Source organism: Choloepus didactylus, chromosome 6, assembly GCF_015220235.1.
Source record: "Choloepus didactylus isolate mChoDid1 chromosome 6, mChoDid1.pri, whole genome shotgun sequence".
NCBI classification, from domain to species: Eukaryota; Metazoa; Chordata; class Mammalia; order Pilosa; family Megalonychidae; genus Choloepus; species Choloepus didactylus.
The window spans coordinates 25,039,994-25,067,356 of NC_051312.1; the positions used below are offsets into that span (position 1 = coordinate 25,039,994).

At 35.0% G+C, this 27,363-nt stretch overlaps 1 protein-coding gene and 1 pseudogene across 1 annotated transcript; one reads left to right on the top strand and one right to left on the bottom strand.

Annotated features, from left to right (window-relative positions):
• Nucleotides 1–1,065: 1,065 nt before the first annotated feature.
• On the bottom strand, nucleotides 1,066–2,037 carry LOC119536747 (olfactory receptor 4P4-like). Its single transcript, XM_037839522.1, has one exon. It carries the CDS (start codon nucleotides 2,035–2,037, stop codon nucleotides 1,066–1,068), a length of 972 nt encoding a protein of 323 aa, XP_037695450.1.
• Nucleotides 2,036–15,312, top strand: LOC119536748 (annotated as a pseudogene).
• The last annotated feature ends 12,051 nt before the right edge of the window (nucleotides 15,313–27,363 follow it).

The following is a 27,363-nucleotide window of genomic DNA, read 5'->3' on the forward strand; positions in this document are numbered from 1 at the left end:
AGGGATATTCTATATATGTAAGAAATGTGCATGCAGTCAAATAACAGAAAGAACTAGTATCTTTGATTTCAATTCAGTAAGCATTTATTCCCATTTTACTTTGTGCCAGGCAAATTGATAAGAAAAAGATAAAGGAAACCAAATGAAGAAGGCTAGCACATATTATCTGGCTCAGTTAAATTCAGAAAATACACTTAAAAAATGAACATGAGTGTTTTCTTAGAAACAGAATAAATTTACACACACAATTAGCAGACATACAAGGAAAGAATTCTGTTGATGGGTCTGCAATATCTTTCTGAATAATAAAATGCAAGAAGTGTGAATTATATGTAAGATGAGGACCATGAAGCTTATGAGAAGGGGCATCTTAAGAGAGGAGAGAGCAGAAATAAACCTAGAACCATACAGTTGTGGAGTAAGTTTGGAAGAGCCAGAGGGGTCCAGTTTAGCTGTTAAAATATCCTCACAAAGGAAAATAAATGAAGAACATGGGGTAATATGAAAAGACTTCCCATCATGCTATATGCATTGGCAGAGTTTCATGTGTCTTAGTGCACATAACCTTATATCTTTATAAAGCATAACATGACCCCATTTTCACTGTTATTTCAAAAACTGACACTCATCAAAATTGGGCAAGTTGCCAAGACCAAGAGATTAGAAATTGAGAGTCATATTTGAAAAATCTCTCCTTGACTTGAAAGTCTGTTGTTATTGGGGAAAACCAAAGTTTCTTCCAAAGTAGTGGATTCTAATATTAGCTATTTAAGACTCGAGCCTATTGGGAGAAATTTCTGATATCATGTGAAAAGGTTGCTGGGATTTTATTCCAAAGAAAATGGTTTTCATAGAAATATTTAGATAAGGGAGTGACATGATTAGTGATGTAATTTAAGAAGATATTTCTTGTGGTTTTCAAATCTGTATGGTGACACCTGGAACTAGGTTGGGCTCTTCCAACACAGATTGCTGTAGGAATAACAGTAATTTTATTATTTGGCTCATTTAAGTTCAATGCACCTGTCCAAAGAAAGCTTAAGTTTTTTTTTTTCTATATTATTTCTAATGATTACTATGTTGGGAACACAAACTCTGAAGCACAATGAATATCACTTTATTTACCTTAATTTTGGAGCATACCTTTTGCATGGCAATTTTCATCTCCATGTTTCTTAAGGTATAGATGAGAGGATTCAGCATGGGTGTAATGACAGTATAAAACACAGAGATTTCCTTGTCATCATTCTCACTCTCAGCAGGTAGAGCATAGGTATACATACAGGGCACAAAAAACAAAACTACAACCATTATGTGAGAGCTGCAGGTTGAGAGAGCTTTGCGTCGCCCTGCAGAGGAACGCGTCCTAAGAGTGTATAGTATGTTGATGTAGGAAGCCACCAGAACAAGAAACACTACAATCACCAACATCCCTGAATTGACAATAGCTAAGATACTAACCACATGAATATCTTTGCAGACCAGTTTCAAAAGGGGCTTCACGTCACACATGTAGTGATTAATCTCATTAGGGCCACAGAAAGGCAAATTGAGGACCATGAGCAGTAGAGCAATTGAGTGCCAAAAACCCATGCCCCAGGCCATGATGATCAGTATGTTGCACCTCTGCCAGTTCATTATGACCATGTAGTGCAGGGGCTTGACGATGGCAACATAGCGGTCAAAAGCCATAGACACCAGGATTAATGTTTCCACACCTGCCAGCAAGTGGACACTGAAGAGCTGGGTCATACAGTCGCTATAGGAAATGTTTTTTCTGTCTGCAGCTAAGTCTCTTATTAGCCGGGGAACCACAGCAGAGGTGAAGAAGAGGTCCATGAGGGAGAGGTGGCAGAGAAAGTAGTACATTGGTTGTTCCATTAGATGACTGCAGGTGATTGTGAGTAAGATGGTGAAGTTTCCCATTAAGACTGCCAAGTAACAGAGCAGGAACAAGAAACAGAAGAGTAACTCTATTTGCTTATTCTCCCATAGTCCCAAGAAGACAAATTCAGTGACATTGTTTGGATTTTCCATGAGGCTCAGGTGAGTTCATAATACACACAAGAAATGTTATTTATCTGAAATAATACAATAATATTAAAGATTAAATGGCATTTTTTAACATTTAGAGAAATCTATAAATTTAAATATGTTACAGGTCATATTGGTCTTATTCCAGGCATATTCTTTTAAATGCTTTGTAGATTTGGGCATTTTATCATGTCAAATGATATTAAATGAGAATGTATTTTAATACTGACACTTTTACAAATAATTTGCATGCATAAATCTTCCATAACAACCCAATGAATAAGAAGTTACTATGCTTATCGTCATTTTACATGTGGGAAAATAGAGACAAGAAGACTTCAATTAATTACACCAAACCATTAAGATATTAAGTTGAAGGCCTAAGAAATGATCCAGTGTCTGATGTCAAAGTCTATCTTTTTACAGCTATTTTACTTTATCCACATTCCAATGTATTTCAACTGTTTTCTGTCTCTGTAAAGAAAAGTGGTCTTTTCCATTTTTGCCAATAGCTACCTATATAAAATCAAGCTATTTCTTAACCTTCTTTATGCTACATATAATTAATTTATATACTCCCAATCTCATGGTAAAATTCAATATTTGCAGTGAAACTAAATATTTATTCCAGAAATTGCAAAAAATTAGGGCTCAATCATAGAAGTGAAATAGCCTAAATTAGTTGCTGGTAATCAGTGACTATTTTACCTGTCAAGTTCAGTAAAGGTTCAGGACATGGATAGTCTGGAAATAGGAAAATAGAAGCAGTAATGGCTAGGTATCTGGACATAGGAACACAGGATATTATTATAATAAAGGTTCACTGTTCTCCTGATTGTTAGGAAGGCACACTTTAGAGACTGATATTGGAAACACTTTAGGAAGCTCATTGTTTTCTGTTGCCTTGTTAAAGGAACTAACCAGATGAAAGAATGGCTTATTTAAACACATTTACATGACTTTAGACATTCAATTGTAGAGTTTCTGGGAGGAGGGAGATCATAAGTTGAAACTATATACCCTCCTCATCAAAATCATGGTGTGCATAAAAAACTGTTACATTCAGTGGATATTTTTTTAACTTAGGAAACAATGTGATGAACTGTACAGATCCCTAGTCTGAGGATCATGAGAATGAGCATCCAATCTAGGATGTTCTAATAATTTCAACCTTATTAGCACTAGGCACTTCTTATTCAACCTGCAAGTGGAACCAATGAGTGTGGCTTCACTTACCTTTGGCCAAGAGCAAAATAATAAAGTCCTCATAAGGTATATAGTATAAAAGGACTTTTGCTTCCAACTTGGGTCAAGTCCATAGAACAGCCTTCCTGCAAATGATTTGTTCAGGAATGTTACTGTTATGTAAGTAAATGGACATCAGGATTTTCATCAGCTAATTGGTTTGCATTTTGCTTTCAATTCTGCCACAAGGGAATGGGTGGAAGAACTCATGGAAGGTAAATATTAAGTATAAAGAAAAACATGAGTTCTAATATAAGTTTATTCTGGGTTCAAAATACAGCTTAACAAAGTGTTTCTTTCTAATTGAGATTTTCCAAACCTGTTTTTTTTGGGGGGGTGAGTTGTATGTAGAAGAAGCTGATGAGCTATAGAACATTAAGGACCTAGGGATAATTTACATTAAAGTTGTAGGAAAAAAAATTGTATAAAAATTAGAAAAATAAAAATGTAGAAAGGCGAACTCTCAGTTTTGAATAGTTCCCTTACTTAGTACAAGCCTTGATATCTTTTAACATATGGATGCAGGACAGCTGTAGTTAAAATGATTGACTCTAAGTTGGGAAGAAGAAACCCATCTAGGAAAATCACTTTTAATGCATTTAAATTTATAAATGTATCCAAATTAAAAAAAAATTCTATTTAATTATTAATATATATTTATTGTTATTATTATTTCAAAGCATTGCCACTAGAGTTCTTACTAAGAATACTCTGGAAAAACAAACTCAACCTGAAATATTTCCTGGAACCCCTGGAACCATCCTCAAATCCTTTTCTTCATGGTCTTTTAATCTTTCAAAACTCCTTGTGCTATATGCAAATCCATACTCTCTCTCTCTCTTTCTCTCTCTCACAGACACACACACACACATGCACACACACAAGTAGTGTACATGCACATAATCAAAGATCATGAAGTTTTGTGATAGAATTTCAAATCCACTTTTTCATTCCTTTCATTTAAAGACCGTCTTCTAAAAGTTCCTCTTTACAATTTAAATACCTGGAGAAAATCCTGTTAGAAATTTTTTGTATTGGTATGCCAAATACATTTTGAAAGAAGAAAAAATACTTAAGTCAGATGGTTGAGAAGAGAGGAATGTGTTGTGTAAAATTTCGTCTATGGCATTTGTACCTGGTATTTCATGACTTTATTTATCCCATCTAAATTAAGGAAAAATTGTGAAAGTGACAGTAATGGGATTAATTATTTAATGGATTTAGAATAATGTGGTTAGATATGATAAATTGTGCAATAATATGTTCTAGGCACTGTGCTGGCGACTTTTCATATGCTCAGTCAGTAAATCTTCACCTGGATCAGCAAAAATATTTAGATGATACTTAGAAGTACTTTACTTTAAAAATTTGAACTTACTAAGATCAAATTTTTATATAGAATTGTTTCTTGGGTTACTGATGATATATCCTTAAACTTTTATATAAGTACACACATGTGCACACACACTATAAATGCATACATACATATACATACTAACCATAAAACTCACCTGCTACATTTTACATTTTTTTAGTATGTCCAGCTGTCCTTCAAACTAAGTCATTTTCTTTTGCTGTGCTGATGCTATTGAAAGCAGCAAATAGATGTGGAAGGATGCTTCCATGAGGCTTCCATCCAAAAGAATCCTTTAGGAAAACTTTCCTGGTATCACTTTGAATTAAAAGGCAAAGAAAAAAACTCAGGGGGGAAAGCCCCCATGGGCACTGTACAACAGTCAGTGCAAGTGTAGTTATACCTGCAGAAATAAAGCCCATATTAAAACACTGGTCAGATGAAATTTTAAGGCTTTTTCTCCTTTTATTTATATTTTCAGCATTATGATAGGGCTGTTTCTTATGTAATAGATCTGATGAAATATTATGGAAATGTTTCCCATCACACCACTATCCTAGAAGAAGCTTTTCAAGGATGATTCACTTGTGTTTACCATGTTGCACACTACATATTTAATAAATGTTGACATCTTAATCATCTGATTTGATCAATGTGATTACTGTATCAGAAGCACATTAAGATTTCCTTCATGTACATAGAACTCTGGACTTTAGGATGGATATTTAGAAGTTTATAGATATATTAAATACACCCATTTAAAATTTCAGAGTCATGTACACTGCTTTTGATGCTTGATATATTTGTGTTCCCCTTGATTTAGAGTAATGGTGGGAAATAGGAAAATATGACAATGAATAATCATTATTTTTCTTTATTTACTTTTTGTTTGTTTTGCTTGTTTATCTTTTTTTTTTTCATTTTAAGGGAAAAGTTGAGTGTCAGTAGAACCTAAAGGGAATAGAGTTTATTTAATCTTTGTCCTTAGTTCAGAGCAGATAATTCTCAAGGATCTATGCAGAGTCTTTCTTATGTTGTATTTCATGTTATGAAATGATTTCCTTTTTCATTATCCATTTCCACATCTCTTCAACCCACCTGGGGACTCACGATATTCTATTTGACAGAAGTCAGACTTGTATGCTTACACACCTCCAGGTACTGCACAAACCTTGTGGTTTTCTTACAGGTCTCCATGTCTATTGTAAATAAATCTCCCATTATATACTCATTAAAGTACAGCATTTACTCTGCTGTCCCTTGTAAGACACTGACTGATAGAAGTGCTTAATAATATATCCTTGATACATATGTAGCAATATTGGATAAAGTTAAATGAAGAAATAAGTGGAAGAATTAAATACTCCTTTACCAATTATTAAGTAAGGCAGGCAATATGTAAGTATGGACAAAATGATAGAACAGCACAATTAGAAAGCATGCATAGGTATATTACCACATATAAAATTATGCTTGCAAAAATTAAATAAAACATATTCCTGCAGACAGAGACAGAATATTTTTAAAAGTTCATTGTTAGAGTATTTAAAAAACATCAGTTTAAAGCACAGGCAGTACTGAGATCTCTGGGCACAGTAAGTTTAAGGCAAAAGTTTAAGGTAAAAGATCATATATTTATGTAATATATACATATATTTGAAACTTAAAAGTACGCACTGTTAAATGCCTAATTTTTAAAGAGATAAACCATAAGAAAAAAATTTTAAAATAACTATAATTTTAAAATAACTATAATTGATGACAATGATTGTTTCCATTCCAGCATGTAAAGAGTTTGGAGGCCATCACTCCTCTTCTCAAAACAAGAAAGCTAAAAACCGAAAATCGACATCCCTCAGAGAATTGAGGTCATAGGGCAAATCACTGCTCCCAAAGCAGGAGAGAGAGGCAGTTACAAAGAATCACAGCTTATCTGGAGCACGTGCCACATCAGGAGTCATCCTTGGGTCAGAAAACTAAAGGGTAATTGACCAATTACTGGGGTCTGATCATGGACTAGCTTGAGAGATAAAATCTCTTGGAGGCTTAACTTTAGGGGCATCCCCACACTTTCTTGAGTCTTGCCTCTAGGAGCCTTGTTATGTTCTCACTGTGAATTTCAGAGAAAAATCACATTTGCTTCCACAGGACAAAATAGATGTGAACATTTTTAAGTAAGTCCAGAACTGTCTACTCTCCTTAACAAGTACCTGCACTCAGGGAAACTATTTTACCAGATCATAATCTATGTTGGTTTTTCCAGAACCTAACTGATTCAATAGAAAGAAAATAGTCAACCATAGCTTCCTCTACCCTTCTTGCCTCACCTAAAGGATATTAAATAATGTCTTAAGATTTCTGTTGCTCTACTTCTTCATCAACACTTCCTATGTTCAATATTCAATTTTAGCCATTCTGAAGGGCATGTAGCAGTATCAGAATTTTAATTTGCATTCACTAATGAATATTGATATCTACTGTCTTTTCACACACTCAAATGCAATGTGTACATATTCCTTGATCAAGTGTCTGTTCAAACTATTTGTTTAATTTTTATTGGGTGTTTAATTTTCTGATTAAATTTTGAGATAATTTATATATTCTGAATACTAGTTCTTAAATAACTATATGATTTTCAAATACTTTCTCCTAGTGTACAACTTCAGTTTTCATTCTATTAATTTATTTATCTGTCAAGAAAAATTTTTCATTCCGCTGTAGTCCAATTTATCATGTCTTTTCTCTAAGGATTGTGATTTGTATCATATCTCACAACTCTTTGCCTAATTGTAGGCTTTGAAAGTTTTTCCCTACATTTTATTCTGAACTTTTAACATTTCTATGCTTTTTTAGGCTTCTATGATCCAATATAAAAAGAAATGTACAAGGTGTGAGGAGAGGAAAAGGATAAGGTTCATTTTCTGTGCATATGGATGTCCAATTGTTCCACTAAAATTTGGTTAAAAGATGATCCTCTCCCCATGGAATTTCCCACAGTCTTTTGCTGAGATTATTTGAACACATGTGTGAATTTACGTGTGGCCTTTCTAGACTCTACCATTGATCTACAGGTCCATCTTTAGGAAAATACCACACTGCTTTGATTACTATAGCTTTATAACATGCAATTATATAAAATAGTGGAAATTCTACAAATAAGTTCTGTTATGCAGTTTTGTGGACTGCTCTAGATCCTCTGTATTTGCTTAAGAATGTCATAATTAGGTTTTAAATGAAAACAAAAGTACTTCCTTGGATTTTTTGAAGGAGGAGAAAGAATGGTTACTTTTAAATTTTGAGATGAATGTGGATGTCAATTTATTTATAAGGTGTTCTTTAATTTTTCTCATCAAACCTCTGCAGTTTTCAATGTAGATATCTTGGACATATATTGTCACAATTCATTAAGTCTGAAACATTTCATTAAGTATTAAGAATTTTAACAGTATTATAATGTCATTTAAAAAATTCTGTCTGATTATTTATTAGAAGTAAAATGTTTACATTGAAATTTTGTATTTTGATCTTATATCCAATAAACCTCCTAATCTCACTTATTTTTCTAAAAGTGTCATCCAGATGGATAGGAAGATTTAAAAGTATCTGTGTTATAGGTGATATCTTTGTTCATGTAGAAAATCCTAACAAAAGATAATATCAGAGAAATTCTGGCCTAAAGAAAGAGTTCAGATATATATTTTTCTATTTTTTTCTTTTTTTCAGAGGAATTTGTGTGGAATTGGCATCATTTTCCCTTTAATCTTTTGGTGGATTCACCAACAGAGTTATATATACAGAGTTTTTCTTCAGTTGATGAATTGAAACTACAAAATCAGCTTCTTAAGAGATATAGGGCTTTTGAGATTATATATTGTTTACTTTCATGGGATTAAAAAATTTATAATATTTAAGGAATTTGTCCATTCTTTCAAAGTTGTTGAAATTTTCTGCCATAATGTGTTCATAATATTCCCTTACTATCCATTTAAAGTCTGTAGAATGTTTAATGATACCTCTACCATTAGGAAACAAAAAATTTGGTAATAAGTGTTGTAAGTATCCTAGGTATCAAGATCAAGGAATTAAAAGCAAGGAAAAAACAAACTATATAGACATAAGGATAAAAAAAGTCAAGTGGGGATCTAATGTCATAAATAACAGTCTTAAATAGTAAATATCAACAAAGATAAATTTGGTTCTTTGGGAAGAAAATAATATTTAGATTATTAGATCAATCAAGAGAAATAGAAAGAAAAACAACACAAAATACTAATACAATGGAACACTTATATTGCTAGTAGTAGTGTAAAATTACACGAACACATGGAAATACTGTTTGATACTTTTTTACACAACCTACCATAAACTATAACCCAGAAATTTCACTTTGAGGTATTGATTTACAATACTGTAAATTTACATACCTATCACCAAAGCATAATCAATTATAGAGTACTGTATCTGATCTTAGCAGGAAAAATAAGTTGCATGAACTTAACCTCACATTTCTATCATGCCTGTTTTTCCTTGCAATCAATTTTAAAGAGCAGGTGAACAAATTAAACTCAAAGAGGAGAAATAAATCATCCCTGACCATATTGTGAGACTGTAAATCTACTTCAGGGTCAGACTGAACAGCTTTCTCTTCAATTCCAAGGGTCTTTCCTGAGACCCTTCCTCAAAACAGCCACACATAAACATGGATACTTTTCCTTGTTTGAGAAATTCACAATATTCCTTGGAAAAATAATATATTAAACACCATCAACAGAACTGTGAATATCTAACTAGTCAGGGCTAATTTCCTTGGGAAAAGACAGTATGATTTTCCCATATATTCAAGAGGCTTCCAGGCTCCAATGGAAATAAGTTATTACTTAGATACGTGAGAGACTCTAAAGGTTGAAACATCAAAAGGGGATCCTGGCACTGAAGACAAGCATCTCTGACTCTGTGGTTTTGCGTGGTTTACTTCTGACTGCAGGGCACATATAACTCAGTCGGGGAACTGCCATGTGGAAGTAATACATTTTGTTGAGAAATAACAAGTGCCTAGACACAGAGAAAAGTCTTGGGAAATGCAAACCAAGGCAGAGAGTGAAATTGCTTTATGTGCTTTGCAATACATAAGGGTAAAGAATTTTTGGGATAGTAGTGTTTCCTTTGTGTAAGAAATAACTAAATAAAAGAATATCATAGGAGGCTTATGGTCTGTTGGATTTAATCCCCTCCATGACACACACTTGGAGATCTACGCTAAAGTGTATTTGTCCTTACAGACGACTCTTTTTTTTTTTAATTAAATTCAGTTTTATTGAGATATATTCACATACCATAAAATTATCCATGGTGTACAATCAACTGTTCATAATACCATCATATAATTATGCATTCATCACCCCAACATATTTTTGAGCATTTTCCTTACACCAGAAAGAATCAGAATAAGCATAAAAAATAAAAGTAAAAAAGAACACCCAAATCATCAACCCCATCCCAACTTATTTTTAAGGTAATTTTTGTCCCCATTTTTCTAACCATCCATTCATACACTGGATAAATGCAGTGTGATCTACAAGGCTTTCACAATCACAGTCACCCCTTGTAAGCTACATTGCTGCTATACAATCATCTTCAAGAGTCAAGGCTACTGGGTTGGAGTTTAATAGTTTCAGGTATTTATTTCTAGCTATTCCAATACATTAAAACCTAAAAAGTGTTATCTATACAGTGCATAAAAATGTCCACCAGAGTGACTTCTCAACTCCATTTGAAATCTCTCAGCCACTGAAACTTCATTTCATTTCATTTTGCATCCCTCTTTTGGTCCAGAATATGTTCTCAATCCCATGATGCTGGGTCCTGATTCATCCCCAGGAGTCATATCCTGTGTTGCCAGGGAGATTTACACTCTTGGGTGTCAGGTTCCTCATAGGGGGGAGGGCAGTGAGTTCATCTGCTGAGGTGCCTTAGCTAGAGAGAGAGGGCCACATCTGAGCAACAAAGAGGCACTCAGGGGGAGACTCTTAGGCAAAGTTACAAGCAGGTTTAGCCTCTCCTTTGCAGCAGTGAGCTTCATAAGTGCAAGCCCCAAGATAGGGAGCTCAGCATACCAAGCTGTCAGTCCTCAATGTTTGTGAGAACATCAGCAACAACACAGGTGAGGAAGTTCAACACTTCTGGATTTTCCCCCAGCTCCTCCAATGGGTCCTGCATGTACATTTTTATACTCCTCCCAAATTACTTTGGGATGTGTCACTATTTCACTATAACCTATACAAACCTACCATATCTCACTTCCTATTCAAAGCTCCATGTAATTGTGGTGTTTGAACAAACTCACTTTATAATTTATATTGTTCAGAAAATATAGATCCTGCACCAAATAAACATCTCTTCCCTTGGTCTCACATGGAAGTTGCAGTTTTAACATACAGTCAATTTCCACCTTTACCATTTAGCCCAATTTGCCTAAGTCTTAACCAGATCTGCTTCATTTATATCTCTAATTGAAATCTGGCCTCTTTTTCAGTTTTTTTGTTTTGTTTTGTTTTGTTTTTTAACAGTTGTATGCATTAATACTGACATTCGTATCTGCTGAGCTCTAACTCTGAGTTTCAGGTGTCACACAGATACCCAATGTTCCAGAGACCAATTGGGTTATACACAAAAGGATCAGCATCTCGGAGTTTGGAGATAGCCATTCCAATTCAGTAATAGATGTGCCTACTGTAAAAGTTTACAATCTAGGGACCATTACAATAATCATTACCCTGTTAGGCTCTGCTCTAAGATTCAATTCTGAGTTTACACATTGTAGTTAGTCCATATTGGTGAGGCACTATAGTGTTTGCATTTGTTTCTGGTGTAGTTCACTCAAAATGCTGTCTACAGGTTCCATTCACCTCTTCACAAGTCTCACAGCTTCACTCCTTCTCACAGTTGCACAGTTGCTCAATGTTCTATTGTATGCATACACCATAGTTCACCATTCTGTTTCTCAGTTGATGTATCCTAAGGTCACCTCCACCCATTGCAAATCATGTATACTGCCTCCATAAACACCAGTGTGCAAATGTCCATTCATGTCAGATAATTCTTTTTCATTATTAACCCATGTTTTCTAGTGACACCAGAAATTGTTCCCATTTGTGAGAATGGAGAATATAGTCAGATTAAAAAAGGAGGAGATGTTACATTTGAATACTTGTTAGAATATATTTTTATAAATAAAGACATGTTGTTTAACCATGAGCTTATTAAATGTGAAGATTTTATTTTTTTCTCCTAAACAATGAAATACAAATAATATGGTAATAAAATGTATCCTGTTCCAAACCTTCCTCTCAAACTTTTATACTTTGCCATATTATCTTCTTATGTCTTTTCCAAAGAGAATTTAAGTCTGGAAAGAATTTTGATCCTTTGTTAATATCTTTTCAAAGTAATAATGTTTCCAATTCCTTTCAACTGCAAGTACTCTGCTTAATTTTATCATCCTCATTATTTTTTCTTATCATTTAACCTTCTTTGTACAGTGTCTCCATAATGATTATAACTTTTGAAATATATGCACATAATCTGAAATTTATGTAATTTATCCTCCCCTTCATATAACCCTGTTATTCAGGTCTTTCTTCCTTGTGATTTGTGCTCTGCTTCCTAAGAGTGGTTTCAACAATTTTTTGTTTTCTTTCTCTAGGAAATCTTTCTAAGAAGTTTCATCTTCATAATTGTTACAAGATGATTTGCTTTATCTATTGTGCCAAAGATTGTTTTGCTTGTAAGTATTTTTTATTTTGTATTTAGACCAATTACATCATTTTTGCAGTTTGCTAATTTTTTTAACATAGTAAGATGAAAGCATTTGATTCTGGATCTAATGATTAGCCATTTACTTACCAGATTTAATAAAGTTGGAGGGATCAACACTTGAATCATATAATTCATTTCCTTAAAGTTTATGAAAAATGGTTTTCAATATTGGTCAATGGGTAGAACGTGTTTTCAACATTCAGCTCAGTTGATTTTGCTCTGTCTTAACTAATTATTTTTTGACAGAAATTCAGAGGAGTTGTCCCTCAGAAACCACTTTAAATCAAATTTTACTATATTAGTTTCTACATTGCAAAGTCTATTTAGAATGCCATTAGATGTTATACAGGTAAAAATCTATCAAAATTTAAATGTTTGTTTAAATTATAGATTTTACCTTCTCACAACCACAGATTGTATGTTTCTGTGTGTCCTACTGGTAAACCTGAAGTTTTAGTAAAATTACTGTTAGTTCTGTTTTCATTAAAATTCACTGCTCAATAAAGCCTTGTCTTCATTGCTTTTACAAAGATGATCTTTATTCTGGTAATCCTACATATTCTATCTCAGTACCCATAAAATTAATTCTGTATCCAAATTATTTTTGTGTGGTAGGATTAATATTTGAGTAACAATTACCTTAAAACTCTCACTTCTATTACTTTCATCCTCTGCTTTCATGATAGTCATGGAATAATTGATCTCTGAGGTAGTTTCTAGCTTTTTTGTTTGTGTACTTCCTTCAAAAATAATGTTTGACACCAAACTTTTTTCACAGTATTTTTCATCTCTGTATTTCTCAGAGTATAGACTATGGGATTGAATATAGGAGCAAAGGTGGTTAAAATAATGCTAATATTTTATCCTGGGGGTAAGCGTTAGGTGATATAAGGTAAGCAAAGACTGAAAGTCCAAAAATAAGTCTACTATGGTGATATGAGACCCACAACTAGAGAGAGCTTTGCATATCCCCTTAGTGGAATGATTTCCTAAGGAAACAAGAAACAAATATGACCAAAAGGTTACTAAGGATACCATACCTGAATTCATGACCTCAAAGATACCAGTGTTGTAGGTATCATTTAGCAGTGGAAAGATGGGCAGAAATAGTGATCAATTTCATTTGGACAGCAAAAGGGCACCTTGCCTACCAGATGAAATAGAGGAAAGGAATGGAGAGCTCTAAGCAGCTAGGACTAGAAGATTGCATCTTGCCCCATTCCTGATAATCACATAGTGGAGAGGTTTGCAGATGGCAACATAATAATCAAAGACCATGGTTGTAAGAATAAGGATGTCAATACCTGCAAAGAAGTGCATGGTAAAGACCTGTAACTTGCAATTACCATAGGAAGTAGTTTTTTGTCCCCGCTAACAAGTCACTGATCAGTTTGTGTATAACACTAAAGGTATAGCACATGACCACTGAGGATAAATGGCTGAGGAAATGGTGCATGGGTTGGTGAAAAAAGAAGCTGCATTGACAGGAAACAAGGATCAGAAGGTTTCCTAACAAGATGGAAATGAATAAAAAGAGCACAAAGTAAAATCTTTGTATGTGCTGCTCATAAGCAACTTCCAAAAGAATGAATTCTGAGATGTTTCTGTGGCTTTCCATGTATTTCAGTTTGGTGTATATTTTGCACAAGTGAGTTAAGAGTCTTAAAAGGAAAAAAAAAAAGAATTATGATGAGAAATACCACTATATTTGAATAATATAAAAATTACAGAAAATGGATTTTTATGTATAATTATGGGAATAATTATGTATTTTATTCAATTAAACCAGTAAGGATTAAAGAATATTTTAACAGTTAGTTTGATCATAGAGAAAACACATGCTATTTCTGTTAAGTATATTATTTAGATAACAACACAAATATAATTTACTCAATTAAAATTAAACTTTTTTGCGTATTTTTAAATGTATTGCCTACCCATGGAGTCAAATTTCCTTCTTTCAGCATTATATACCTGGAAAACATTTAGGTATATATTAAGATATTTCGTATTTCACACATCACATATTTCATTATTAACACATGGTTTTAAGTGGCATAAGGTATATTCTCTGTAAGTGAAAACAGTGTATACAGTCATATAAAAAAGAAATAATAAATTTTACTTCAATTCAGTAAGTATCTGTTTAGATTTTCTTTTTTCTTTCTTTTCTCCCCCCCCCCTTTTTTTTTTTTGCCAGGCACATTGCTAAGAAAAAAAGAAATATAGAAAATATGACACGGCACAGGCAAGGACCTGAAAATAAACAGCTGCTCCCTTGCGAACCTGCTTCCTCAGGGCTGCGTCCAAGTCTCTGCTGCTGCAGGTCTGCACAGATGCTGAAGAAGAGCTAACTGCAGCAATGAAAGCTTCAAGTGTGGATGATCTGGCCACCTCACTTGGTAATGCCTTATTGGAGGAGGCCATGGTCATGGAATGAGAAGCTGTAGCAGAGGTGGTTTCCAGTTTGTTTCCTCATCTCTTCCAGGCATATGTTATCTCTGTGGTGAGTCTGGTCATCTTGCCAAGGACTGTGATCTTCAGGAGGACACCTGCTATAATGCAGCAGAGGTGCCCATGTTGCCAAGGACTGCAAGGAGCCCAGGAGAGCAGGGGAGCAGGGCTGCTACAACTGCAGCAAACCAAGCCATCTGGCTCCTGACTGTGAACATGGATGAGCATAAGTGTATTCTTGTGGAGAATTTGGACACATTCAAAAAGATTGCACCAAAGTGAAGTGCTATAGCTGTGGTGAAACTGGTCCTGTAGCCATCAACTGCAGCAAGACAAGTGAAGTCAATTGTTACCGCTGTGGCCAGTCAGGGCACCTTGTATGGGAATGCACAATTGAGGCTATGGCTTAATTATTTTTCTCTGATTGATGGTTGTATTATTTTCTCTGAATCCTCTTCCCTGGCCAAAGGCTTGGCAGATAGAGGCTATTCTCAGGCCAGTGAGCTTTACTTGCCATGTAAAAGGAGGAAAGGGGTGGAAAAATCTACTTTCTGCATTTAACTACAAAAAAAAGTTTAATTTGGCAGAACTGTTATGCACAATGTTTTGTTAAAGAACCCTCTTTCCATGCCAGTGGTGAATAGGGATTAATGAATGGGACGAGATAAGTCAGACCAGTAAGCCCATTCTGGGTTTCTTGAATATGTTCTCATGTAGAAGGTAAAACCATTTCTGGAAGTTTCTATGAACTTACATAAGTAACTTTAATTTTACCATAATGGTGGCCTTGGATTGTCTGGCCTCATAGCTCTTGAATAACATCAAGTAACATCTGTATCAGGCCCTCCATAGAACATACAGTTGAGTGGGAGTAAACAAAATTAAAAAACAAACATGCCTGTTAGTTGCTGTGCCAGAGAGAAATGAAGGTAAAAGCCTAAACAGGAGCAACTTCTTCATAGCATTGATGCTGGATATATGATGGCAATGGCCAAGGTTTAGAACACATTTTTTCAAAGGCTAAATCTAAAACTTAGAGTAAACATCAATTCTCAGAGTTAGCATAATTTGGAACTATTCAGGAATTGCAGAGAAATGCATTTTGACAGACATCAAGATTAATTTTGTATACTATATCACTTAGACAACCATGTTTCATTTGCTGTAATCAATTTTTAAAAGTCAGACAGAAAAAGCATCTGAAGTCCTAGAAAATAAAAATGTAATTTTAAACCATCCAATAAAGCAGGAGGAGAAAGGGGGAGAAAACAAAACAAAACAAAACATGACGTAGCATATATGTGTCAGTGAAATTGGGAAAACAAACTTCATAAGGAAGAAACACTATTGTATAATTTGAAATAAGATAAAATTACATATGATTAGCAACATAATAACAGGAGAGAAAAAGCAAATAATTGTGGACTATTGATGGGTGTGCCAAATCCTCCTTAGTAACATATTAGAAGAACGAGTGAGAATTATATGTAAGACATGGATCATCCATTTCAGGGGACAGGACATCCTAAGCAGAGGAGATAGCAGAGAAAAATCCAGATATGTGAGAGATTGTGGGTGGGGTTGGAGAATGGAGAGGGGTTCAGTGTAGCTGTTGAAATAGTCTATAAGAGGAAAATAAACAAAAAATGTTGGGTAATAGGATAAGGCTTAACCTTTCTTTCCATTATGCTATATATCATGCTAAAATTTCATGTGTCACAGCCCACATAAACTTACATCTTTACAAAACATAATATTGCCCTTTTTAATAGATATTTCAAAAACTCAGGCTAATCATATTTAAGCAAATTGTGAAGACCCAGAGATAAAAATTGAAAATGTGTATTTGAATCAGGTATCCTTGACTGGAAGAATATTGTATAAAACCATATTTTCTTTCAATGCAGCGGGTTCTAAGATTAGCAAGTTAGACTTAGACCAATTTGGGGAGATTTCTCAATGACATGAAAGAAGGTTCAATCTTATTTCAGGGAAAAGTGTCTTCTAGTAAATTTTTGAATGTGGGAGTGGCATGGTTAATGATGTGCTTTAAGATATTCCTTGTGTCCTTCAAATCCAAATGGCAATACTTGGGACTATTCAGCCTTAAAGTGTAGATTACTATAAAAATAACAGTAATTAAGTACCATAAAAGGTAGTTTCCTAAAGAGAGCTTGAAATTTTTCTACACTTACCTAATGATAACTATCTTGGAGCACAAGATTGGAAGCTCATTGAATGTAACCTTATTTACTTTAATTCTGAATGTGACATTTGAGATTTTGCCTTCCAAATGGCAATTCTCATCTCCACATTTCTCAGGGTATAGATGACAGGGCTGAGCATAGGAACAATCACAGTGTAAAACACTGAGATTTCCTTATCCTTGTTCTCACTATCAGCAGCTATGATAGAGGTATAGATGTGGGACACAAAATACAAGGCTGCAACCATTATGTGAGAGCTACAGATTGAGAGAGTTTTGCATTGCCCTGCAGGGGTGTGTGTCCTAAGATTGTGCAATATGAATATGTAAGGTGTCATCAGGACAAGAAAACTATAAGCCCCTCCATCCCTGAATTAAAGTTAAAACACATGGAAATCAAGATGAATATTTTCACACTTGCCAGCAAGTATACAGTGACGAGCTGGGTCACATAGTTGTTGTAGGAAATGCTCTGATTAGTTGTGGCTCCCCAGTGCAGGTATATAGGAGACCCATGATCGATAGATTGTAGAGAAAGCAAATCATGCCTGGCTCAGTATTCCAGTTTACTAATGCTGCCATTATGCAAAATACCAGAAATGGATTGGCTTTTATGAAGGGGATGTACTAGGTTACAAATTTACAGTTCTAAGGCCATAAAAGTGTCCAAACTAAGGCATTAACAAGAGGATACTTTCACTGAAGAACAGCCAATGGCATCCGGAACACCTCTGTCAGCTGGGAAGGCACATGGCTGGCATCCACTGGTCCTTCGCTCCTGGGTTGCATTTCAAAATGGCTTTCTCTAAAATGTCTCTGGGCTTCTGTGTTAGCACTTCTCTCTCAGCTCCTGTGCATCCTTGCTTCTTTCTCCCAGACTGATTCTAAGCATCTGGGTGTCCTCTCTTAGCTTCTCTGGGGCAAATTCTGGGCTTCATCTCTTAGCAGCTTCAAATGTCCTGTCTTAGCTTCTCTCCAAATGGGTCTCTCAGCTTCTCTGAGCTCCTTCTCTCTATGAGGTCTCTTAAAGGATTCCAGTGATCTAATTGAGACCTACCTGGAATGGGTGGAGTCACACTTCCATAAAAATAATTTAATCAAAGTTCTCACCCATGGTAGAATTCAATCAAAAGTTTCCACCCCACAACACTGGACTAAAAGATCATTGTTCTTCTGGGGTCCACAATAGTTTCAAACTGGGACACTCAGGAATACAAATTAAGTGAGGAAGTTCACTGGGAAGATTCAGATTTGTTATAAATTTTGAAAGCAACTATTAAGGGGCCCAATCAACAGTGTCCTGATTTCTGCCATCTGTCTATTTCCTGAAATGCCCAGCATATGGAGAGTATGGACCACAGTCTCAGACCCTTCCATAAATGAAAATATAACACCAAGGTATGCATAGAACACCATAAAGGTTTGATTATCTGCTTGGGGATTGCTCAAGTTGGCAGGCTCTAACTATGTGTTGCTTATGGAATTGTCCCAATATCCAACATCTAAAAGGTGCCAAAATGCCATTTTTAAATGGAACTTTATACATAATGGGATCTGTCCTTCAGTCTCTTGAATTGATGATACAAGGACAATTGTTATCGTACTGAGAGTAATTTCTGGGCCAATCATATGTTAACACATAACAAATTTGGCCACTAGGAAATAGGCCTGATCTGCTTACAGTGTTTGTGAGGTTAAAACAAGGCATGCGTGGCAAAGACTGAAATAGCCTCACCTTAAACATATGGTTGATTTTGCCTCTGGACTTCCTAAAAAGATTGGTCACTGGCAAAACAGTGGATTGTGAACAGATCAGGGTTTATGATGGCAGATCCAGCAGTCAGGTAGATTCACCCTTGGCAATGTCCTGGGAAAAGCTAATGATAGAATTGTCTTTCCAGGCCATGGCAAGGAGGAAAACAGAGGCAAACAAGAACATCTGAAACATCTTTGGTGGTAACCTTTTCTAAGCAAAATGGAAAAGGTGTGAAGAAGAGCTGTGGAAACAGTAAAAATGCAACAATAACTGTAAGGAATAGTATGACAAGGAAATGACAGGAACACCATTTCTTGGACATCATGATCTTGGGCAGAAGCTGCCCACCACATGGAGGCAACTATTTCTCATCCTAGTAAATTTTAGTTGTAAATCCCTGGTTTGCTCACAGCTCCAATCATTGGAAGTGGGGAGCATTCTTACATTGTGAGAAGTGGACCCAAGGTTCAATCCCTGTAGGTTTGACTGCAGTGTTGGAAGCTAAGGGTACCTGGTAAGGCTCCTTCCAGCATGGTTCAAGGGCTATATGCATTGATATCACCTCCAGTCTACTTAATTGCTGGAAGCTAGAGTGTGAGGAGACTGAGGGTTTTAAGGATCTGAAAATGCATCCTTTACCTGTTGGAGATAGCCTTTTGCATGAGTCATGAAAGATTTAAAATATTGAGTGATCTCCTGCTAGGGAAGAAAGAAGTCAATGTTAAGACAGAGGCCAATTGCCATAGGTCTTCCAGTGCTAATTCCATGGAGAGAAAGTTTGCATTTCCTAAAAGGTGTGTTTTGAATGGCCAAAAGGTTCAGGGGAAGAACTTCAGGTCAAGGAAACCTGGTTTCCACAGTTAATACACACAGCCTAAGTTTTAATAGGCCATTTGTTCTCTCCACCTTTCCAGAAGATTGAGAGTGGAAGGGAAAAGGATAATGTCAACTTGTTTGTAGGGTCTTAGAGCTTTAAGGACCTGTTCAGTAAAGTGAGTGACTCAGTCACTAGAAGCACATTCCCCAAGTGGGGAATATATTTTCTATAAATTTTTAGCAGCTATTATAGCACCTACCTGATGACAAGGAAAGGCCTCTCCCCATCTTGAGAATAAACAGACAATGAATGAGTAGGACATAGTCAAGAGTTCATGCTTGGTGGTAGTTGAATGAAGTCTAGTTGTAAATGCTCAATGTGGCCAGAAGGTGGGGTTGTATAACCTCTAATGACTGGGATGGTTTTCCCAGGTTGTGCTGTTGACTGATCAGGCATTTACTGTAAATGTAGTTAGCAGCCTTATTTGAATTTCCCCACTAATATTTATTTAGCATTTGAGCCATCTTGTTGGCACTATGGTGAGAAAAAGGATGTAAAGTTTTAACGACTGGCTCCTTTAAAATTCAGGAAATACCAATCAAGCACCCTTGCTTTCCTGAAAAATGTGTTGGGAGTAAAAATGCATCTTTTATCCAGCCAATTTTTTTTTTTTTTTTGGCTAGATGGGCCTTTTCTTGTTTTACCCCCAAGTGTTCTAAGCATATTTGATTCAAGTTAGGCCTTGACATGTCTAAGAGGAAATTGAGTGAGTACATCTGAAGGTGGTTCAACTGTAGCTGTCTTTGCATGGAAATCTGCTAGAGCATTTCTTAATTTCTTTGATATTCTGGTTCTGATTTTTTTTTTTTTTTTGTCTAAGCCTCAATTTCAATAATAGACATAGATTGAGGAAGTTAGATGTCAGGTAGTACTTCACTGATGAAGTCTGTTCTTTCATAAGGGATCAGTTGAGGTAAAGAAAATAAAATCTTTCTGTTTCTATAGCAATCCAAAATCATGGACAATGGAATGGACAACTCTTTTTTTTTTTTTTTTGAGATGTCAGTATATAAGCTGTAGTAAGTGTGTATAGATCTACTCATTAGGCTGAGGTAAATTGGGGTAATTACTGTTCAATTAGTTAGAATTGTGTTGTGCCTGCATATCCAGTTTGAAATTTTCTTTCAGTTCTTTGTGTATAGGATCCATCAACAAAGAAGATAAGGTCAGGATTTTGCAATGGTATTTCTTTTAAGGCATGATCCAGAGGAGAATTCAAGTACAACTTGGTAATTTAAATGGAGAGAGAGACTGAGAGAACCATGTTTGTAGGATTGCTAAATTGCAGCTTGGAAGAACTCATTCAAGCAAAGAAGCAACCCTCAAGAAAGTTAATATTTTGTCACTTTTTAGAAAATGAATATGTTTAAGTAAAACATATTATGTTCTCCACATCTATACATTTTAGGGTAATTGTGGTCCTCGGATATCATTTTACCTTCAATTTATCTCGAATGTTTACCACAGAATTTACAATTTGGGGAGCCTGGAAATTAATAAGACTCCTGAAAGCAAACAATAAAAAAGTTAAAGAATTGGGAGGGGAGATACATTACTAAAAGATCTTGGGAATCAAATTGGAAAGAATTTCCAAATCAAAAGGAGTGATGACACCTGCAGATCTTGCGAATATTCAAAGATTGGAGACAGGCCACTGGGGAGAGCCACCCAGGCTTTCCAACTTCTTCCTTCCTTCTGAGGAAAAAATGAAGTCAGAGCACACACTTGCTCATCAAGAAGCTCCAGCCAAAGCTCCGATTTCCTTCAGGTTGAAAATCACTGTTCCTCAGAAGGCAAGATACCTGAAGAGAGGTCAACTCACTCTAATAGAGGTATAAGGGTCTCCTGCAAAAACATTACTCATGCAGGCTCTGATGGAAAGACTTACTCACCCAAGGAAGAGACAGAACAAGGTAACAAGGTCAGCTTCACTAGTGGGTTTTGGTTCCCCATAGCCAGTACATCTCAATCTATGGCCAACACAGGGAGATACTCTAATTGCAACACCCCGTCTCTTGTGTTTGTGTACCATAGCGGAGGTACCCTGCTTCCTCCCTGCCAGGCCAGGACAGATATATCACCTGGATGTGAGGTGGATGTCATAAAACATGCCCACCAGAGTCATTCTGTTTCCAGTGGATGTTTACATATGCTCTAGACAATAGGGGAAGGAATGTATCAGAAATACCCTTACCTACTAGGGGATTGTGTTTTATCCTGCCAGGCTGACACACCTGGTCCAGAGGACAAGATGTATTTTTGTGAAAGGTGGCAGGCCATGTTAGGATTTTCCCCTATGACATTCACCAACATATTTACCTCATTCCCCTCCTAGAAATGACCCTGAACTAGTGAAAGAATATAACACTTGTGCTTCTTTAATTAAATTATTATTATGAACAGAATTGTTGTTGCTGTTATTGCAGCACTTTCTTTAAAATTTGAGGTTCAAATTCAGAGAACCTGGTTATAATCTCTTCCTAGCCACACTGCTCAACTTCTCTGGGGAAGGTACTTGGAAGCCTTTGCAGAAGAATGCAGTCAAAGAGGAGAAAATGCCTTGCTTTCCCAGCCAGCCAATGTCTCTTTGCTGAAGTCTCACAGACCTGACACTTTACCCAACACGTATCTAACCATATTAGTGAGGAGGAGGATGAACAAGATAAACCTCATGTCACCAGCAACGGGATCCCTCCATTTATTCAGCAGGATTCAAAGAAGATGGCAAGAGGAAGAAGCAGAAGCAGAGAGAGGAGCAGAATAAGAAGTCCACCAAAGGGAATCACTAAACTGGACTTACCAGACACATGTGCACTTTTGTACCAAATGCTCACATAACAATGGACAGGGTCCTGTGTTCTGTGTGTGTTTTGGTTGTACACACTCTAGGTAAAAGACATCTTATTTAATATTCTATACCAAGATCACACTTGTTTTTAGCAGGTCTATGGACATTTGATCACTGTAGATAAGGGATATCAGAAGAAGTGAGTTGATGATAATGGTTGGCAATGATAAAACTTTGGAACACAGCCTAGACTTTGGTTTTCCCAAGTACTAAATCTGTTAGTGTTTTCCTATATCATTGTTAAGAATCTAATTCATTTTTCCTAAGCCTCTATCTCATTCTTTTCAACTATTCAACCACTATACAATTACTGAAATATTTATAGCTTTTGAAGTATAATACATTACAGACATTGAGCATATATTCATGAAATGACTTTTGTCCCTAATGGCAGTAAAGTATTTGAAATTAGAGTATAATTAAGTATAGCATAATTTAAAGATAATGTAAGTTACACATTGAATCATGAATATAAAGGTACTTTTTTTTTTGTAAGTTTAAGACCTGAGTATGAATTCTTCAAAGCAATCTGGCCTTACACATAGTAGGCCAACAGTGATTCACTTCAGATGTAAAATCATTCCTTATATTTATTGTTTTCATTTTAATCCTCTCTAAGTAGTCCAAATTTGACTTCAAATATTATTTAATTGTTGCTCAATCTCATCTTTTTTCCCCCTTGCATCCATATTTTTTCTTTTAGCACATATACCAGATTCTACAAAATTTTGCTCTGCAATACCATCTCTTGTTCTTATAGTTTAAAGTCATGCTGGGGAAACAAAAAGGTGAGATACACACACATATCTATACATGCATACCTACACATCAGATATTGAGCAATTAGGTTGAACTAAATATTTCAGTTTGCAAACACTGGGTCCTTTTTAAAAAAATCATTTTATTCTAGCAAAATTCTCCCCAGCTTCCTGTATTTATTTCATTTGCATGATATATTGCTTCTTAACTATTTTTTAAATTGAGCACTGAATAGAGATTGGTATTTTCTTAACTTGTTTCTTGCATGTTCCTTTTCAGTGAGTTTGTCTTTCCTTTTTAACTTAGGGATCTGTTGTTCATATTGCTTTTTTCTTTGTTCTCTTGGAAATGAGGTCATCATAAAAAAAACTTGGTTGTTATTTTAAAATGCCAGCAATTTTAATCTATCAGCATCAAAGCCAAGTTACTTTTTGGCATGCTATAGTTTGGTAACATGTAGCAGTCCCATGGGTTTGAAATCCAGAAACAGGTGTAATCTTTGTGATTTTAAAATGGCTGTTACAGGAAAGTTTGTTTTCTTTATTTGAATTTGGTGGGGAGGATTCTGCTGGGAGCTATGCACTGGTATTTAATGCTTATTGTGGGACATGTAACCAAGAAAGCATAAAGCATGTGACATGCTGCATAAATAAAATGTAAGCTTTAATTTTTTTTTAAAAAAAGGAAGTAAAATTATTGGTCCATTTCCTTCCAAAAGTGAGTCTCTAAAAAGTTCTAACAAAATATTAGCAAAACTACTCTTACTTTGTATCTGATAAATAATTACTGATCCAATACCAAGTTAATTTTATCCCCAGTATTCTAGGATTATTATTAGAATAGTGATAAATTTCATCTACAGAATCAGAAATTTAAAGTGAAAAATCGATTTTTCAATAATGCAGAAAAATCATGTGTTGCATTTACATAATTTCACAGCAGAACTCTTAGTATATTAAGAACATGTGGCTCTTGCTTACCACTAAAAATAGTATTTAGCTAAAAACTTAAATGAAACATTATCTGAAAGGAAATGTAAGACAAATTCTTTTTAAAATTAAGGACTAAAAAATGATGCTGTCACAATACTATAATGCAGGTCCTTACCAGTACAATGAGACAATAGAGTTTTAATACAAACAAATGGATATGAGGTAATACAACTAGTCTTATTTGCAGATGGAAAGATCATTCACACAGAAAACCTGAAGAATCTATAGATATTAATAGGAATAATAAAGGTAGAGCAACATAGTGACTAATAATAAAATTAATGTACAATAGTCAACTACCTGCCTATGTGCCTGCAGCAAACAACCAAAAATATAATTAAAACAGATATACACAATCTACAATAGTCTTAGGAAATACTGAGTACCTAGGCCTTTTCTAGAATTTTCTGTGTAGTATTCTATTGCTAAAGTATTTCTCAAAGTGGTTATGTAATTTCGCATCCCCACCAGCACTGTAGGAGAATTTCAATTGTTCTACATCCTCGCTAATACTTGGAATCATTCAATTTTTAAATTTAGGTATTCTAATAAGTGTGTAGTGGCATCACATTGAAGTTATCATTTACATTTCCTTAATATTAATGATGCTGAACATCTTTTCATGTTCTTACCTGCTATCCATATATCTTTGCTAAAGTACCTGTTTAAATCTTTGCACATTTCTTTATACCTGTGGCTTTTTCTTTGTTAATTACCTCAGTTTCTTTCAAATAAGTTCTTAATTTTGATATCACCCATTTATTTTATTTATAGATTATGATTTTGGAGTCATAGCTAAGAAATTGTCACCTAGTTCAAAATCAGAAAGATTTTCTACATGCATTCTAGAAGTTTTATATAAAATTGGGTTTCACATTTAGATCTGTAACCCATTTTTATGTAATTCTTGTATGCAATGTAAAGAGCTTCAGAACTTTGCTATTGTCCTTCACTGACAATCATCCCTTCATTCAAGGAAACTAAAGTCATTTTTTAACATGTGAATGTCAAATCACTACAGCAACATTTGTTAAAAAAAGATTATCCTTTCTCACTGAATAAATTGCCTTTGCAGGTTTATTGAAAAACAATTGACTATATATGCGTATCCAAATCAATACACTTCTGAGATTATGGTTTAGGCTCTGTGTTGGATTTTTCTACTTGAGTCATATCCAGGATGTTCAAAAGTAATATTGGTAATAGTGTATAAAATACTACTTGCAAGAAATCTAGGGGGCATTGTGTAATAAAATATACTCATTTATTTATATATAACCCCCATGTCCAGAGGACTTTTACCTCCTAAATATCCCTAGAAAGCATTTTTTGTTTGTTTCTCTTTTTTCTTTTTTTTTTTTCAATTGTCTCAGTTGTTCAGACTTATTTTTCTCTTCTGAGGAGTTTAAAATAAGTACCAATTATTCTTCCCATGCTACTTTTGACCACCTTATATCTATCCTCTAAATTTCCACCATATTTACAAGCCTTTGTTAACATTCTATATCATATATAATGCAGTTGAAACTCCTTGGCATGACATACATTATTTTATATAGTATGATCCACAAATACCTCTTTAGCTACTTTCACTATCAGGCTTTGTTTATTGAGTAATTTATATTTAAGTGTTTACATTAAAATTACTGTAGTTTCTCAAAGAAATGAAATTTTCAGATACTTTGGCACTTCATTGTTGTCCTTCATCTACATTGTGAGTGGGAGAATCAATAAGTTTTTGTTGGTTCAAGTTTCAAAATTAAGGCTGAGAATGAAAGTGCACAGGACTAACTTCTGCAGGAAGAAGAGGAAAGCAAAACTAAAACTCCACGTTATGCATAAGTTTGAGTTTGGCACTAAACTGTAGAACACAAGGAAAACTGTTATTCAATTTTTGATGAAAGGTAAACCATGGGATATGCATGATACTGATCATGGTGTCATCTGTCTTGGAGTGGACCTTTTCCTTCCCAAGGGTATTTACCAGCTGCAGAGATTCCCTGGATGCTATGAGTGGTTCATTTAATCTTTGTCCCCTCTATGAATCAGAAAACTATTGGTTCTGGGAACTGGACACCAGGGCTTAGCATTGGGGAATGTAGAGCTGGCTTCCACAGAGGCCAAATAAATGCAAAATGAAGTCTATGTATTTTATAAGGGCAGAACTGGCTCCTGGCTATGGGTTTTAAAGCCCAAAGGAAATTGTTGTTTATTTCTTAGGCAGGCATACCTGGAAAGATAGAGAAGATCAAATCATTTAAGAACCAGGGAGAAATAAAATTAAAGAGAGCTGAAGCAAAGGTCTGCCAGAATATAGATAGGACAGAGACTATGGTTTTAAGACAGACATCCAAAGAGCTACTGTGAGATGGCTTTGAATCTGTGGGCTAAGAGAGCATCAATTCAGAAGCAAGATGGGGTAGACATTCTTGCTGTTCCCGCTCTGGAATGTCTTTTAAACTTTATTCATCTTATCTGTTACTAATCCTTCAGGACTCAGCTCAGATATCATTTCTTCTATGTCCTAATTCTGTGCTAGCTTACTGGAAGTCACAGAATAATTTAACAGAATTGAACATAAAGGTGCCTACCAATATTTATTAAAATTTAAAAAATGTTGATAATCCAATATCCTTTATATGAGTATAATGTATCAAACACTTACAAATAACATTATTTAAAATAAAATAGGGGATAAATAGGTGGAGCACAGGACATTTTTAAGGGAGTGAAACAATATAGTATGATACTATAATGCAGGAAAAAAGACATGATGCATTTGTTTAAACTAGTAGAACTGTAAAATACAAAGAGTGAATGGTAATATAACTTACAGACTTCACTATAGCAATAATGTTTCAAAAGTTGTTCATCATCTGCAACAGATATACCACACTAATGCTAGGTGTCAATTATAGAGAAACTGGACTAGAGAGTATAGGGTACTCTGTATTTTCTGCATATTTTTTTAAACAAAAACAACTTAAAAATGCTCTATTAAAATGAATGAATGAATAAAGAAA

Coding starts and splice junctions, on each gene's coding strand:
- LOC119536747 (XM_037839522.1), bottom strand. CDS start 2,037: ATGGAAAATCCAAACAATGTCACTGAATTTGTCTTCTTGGGACTATGG.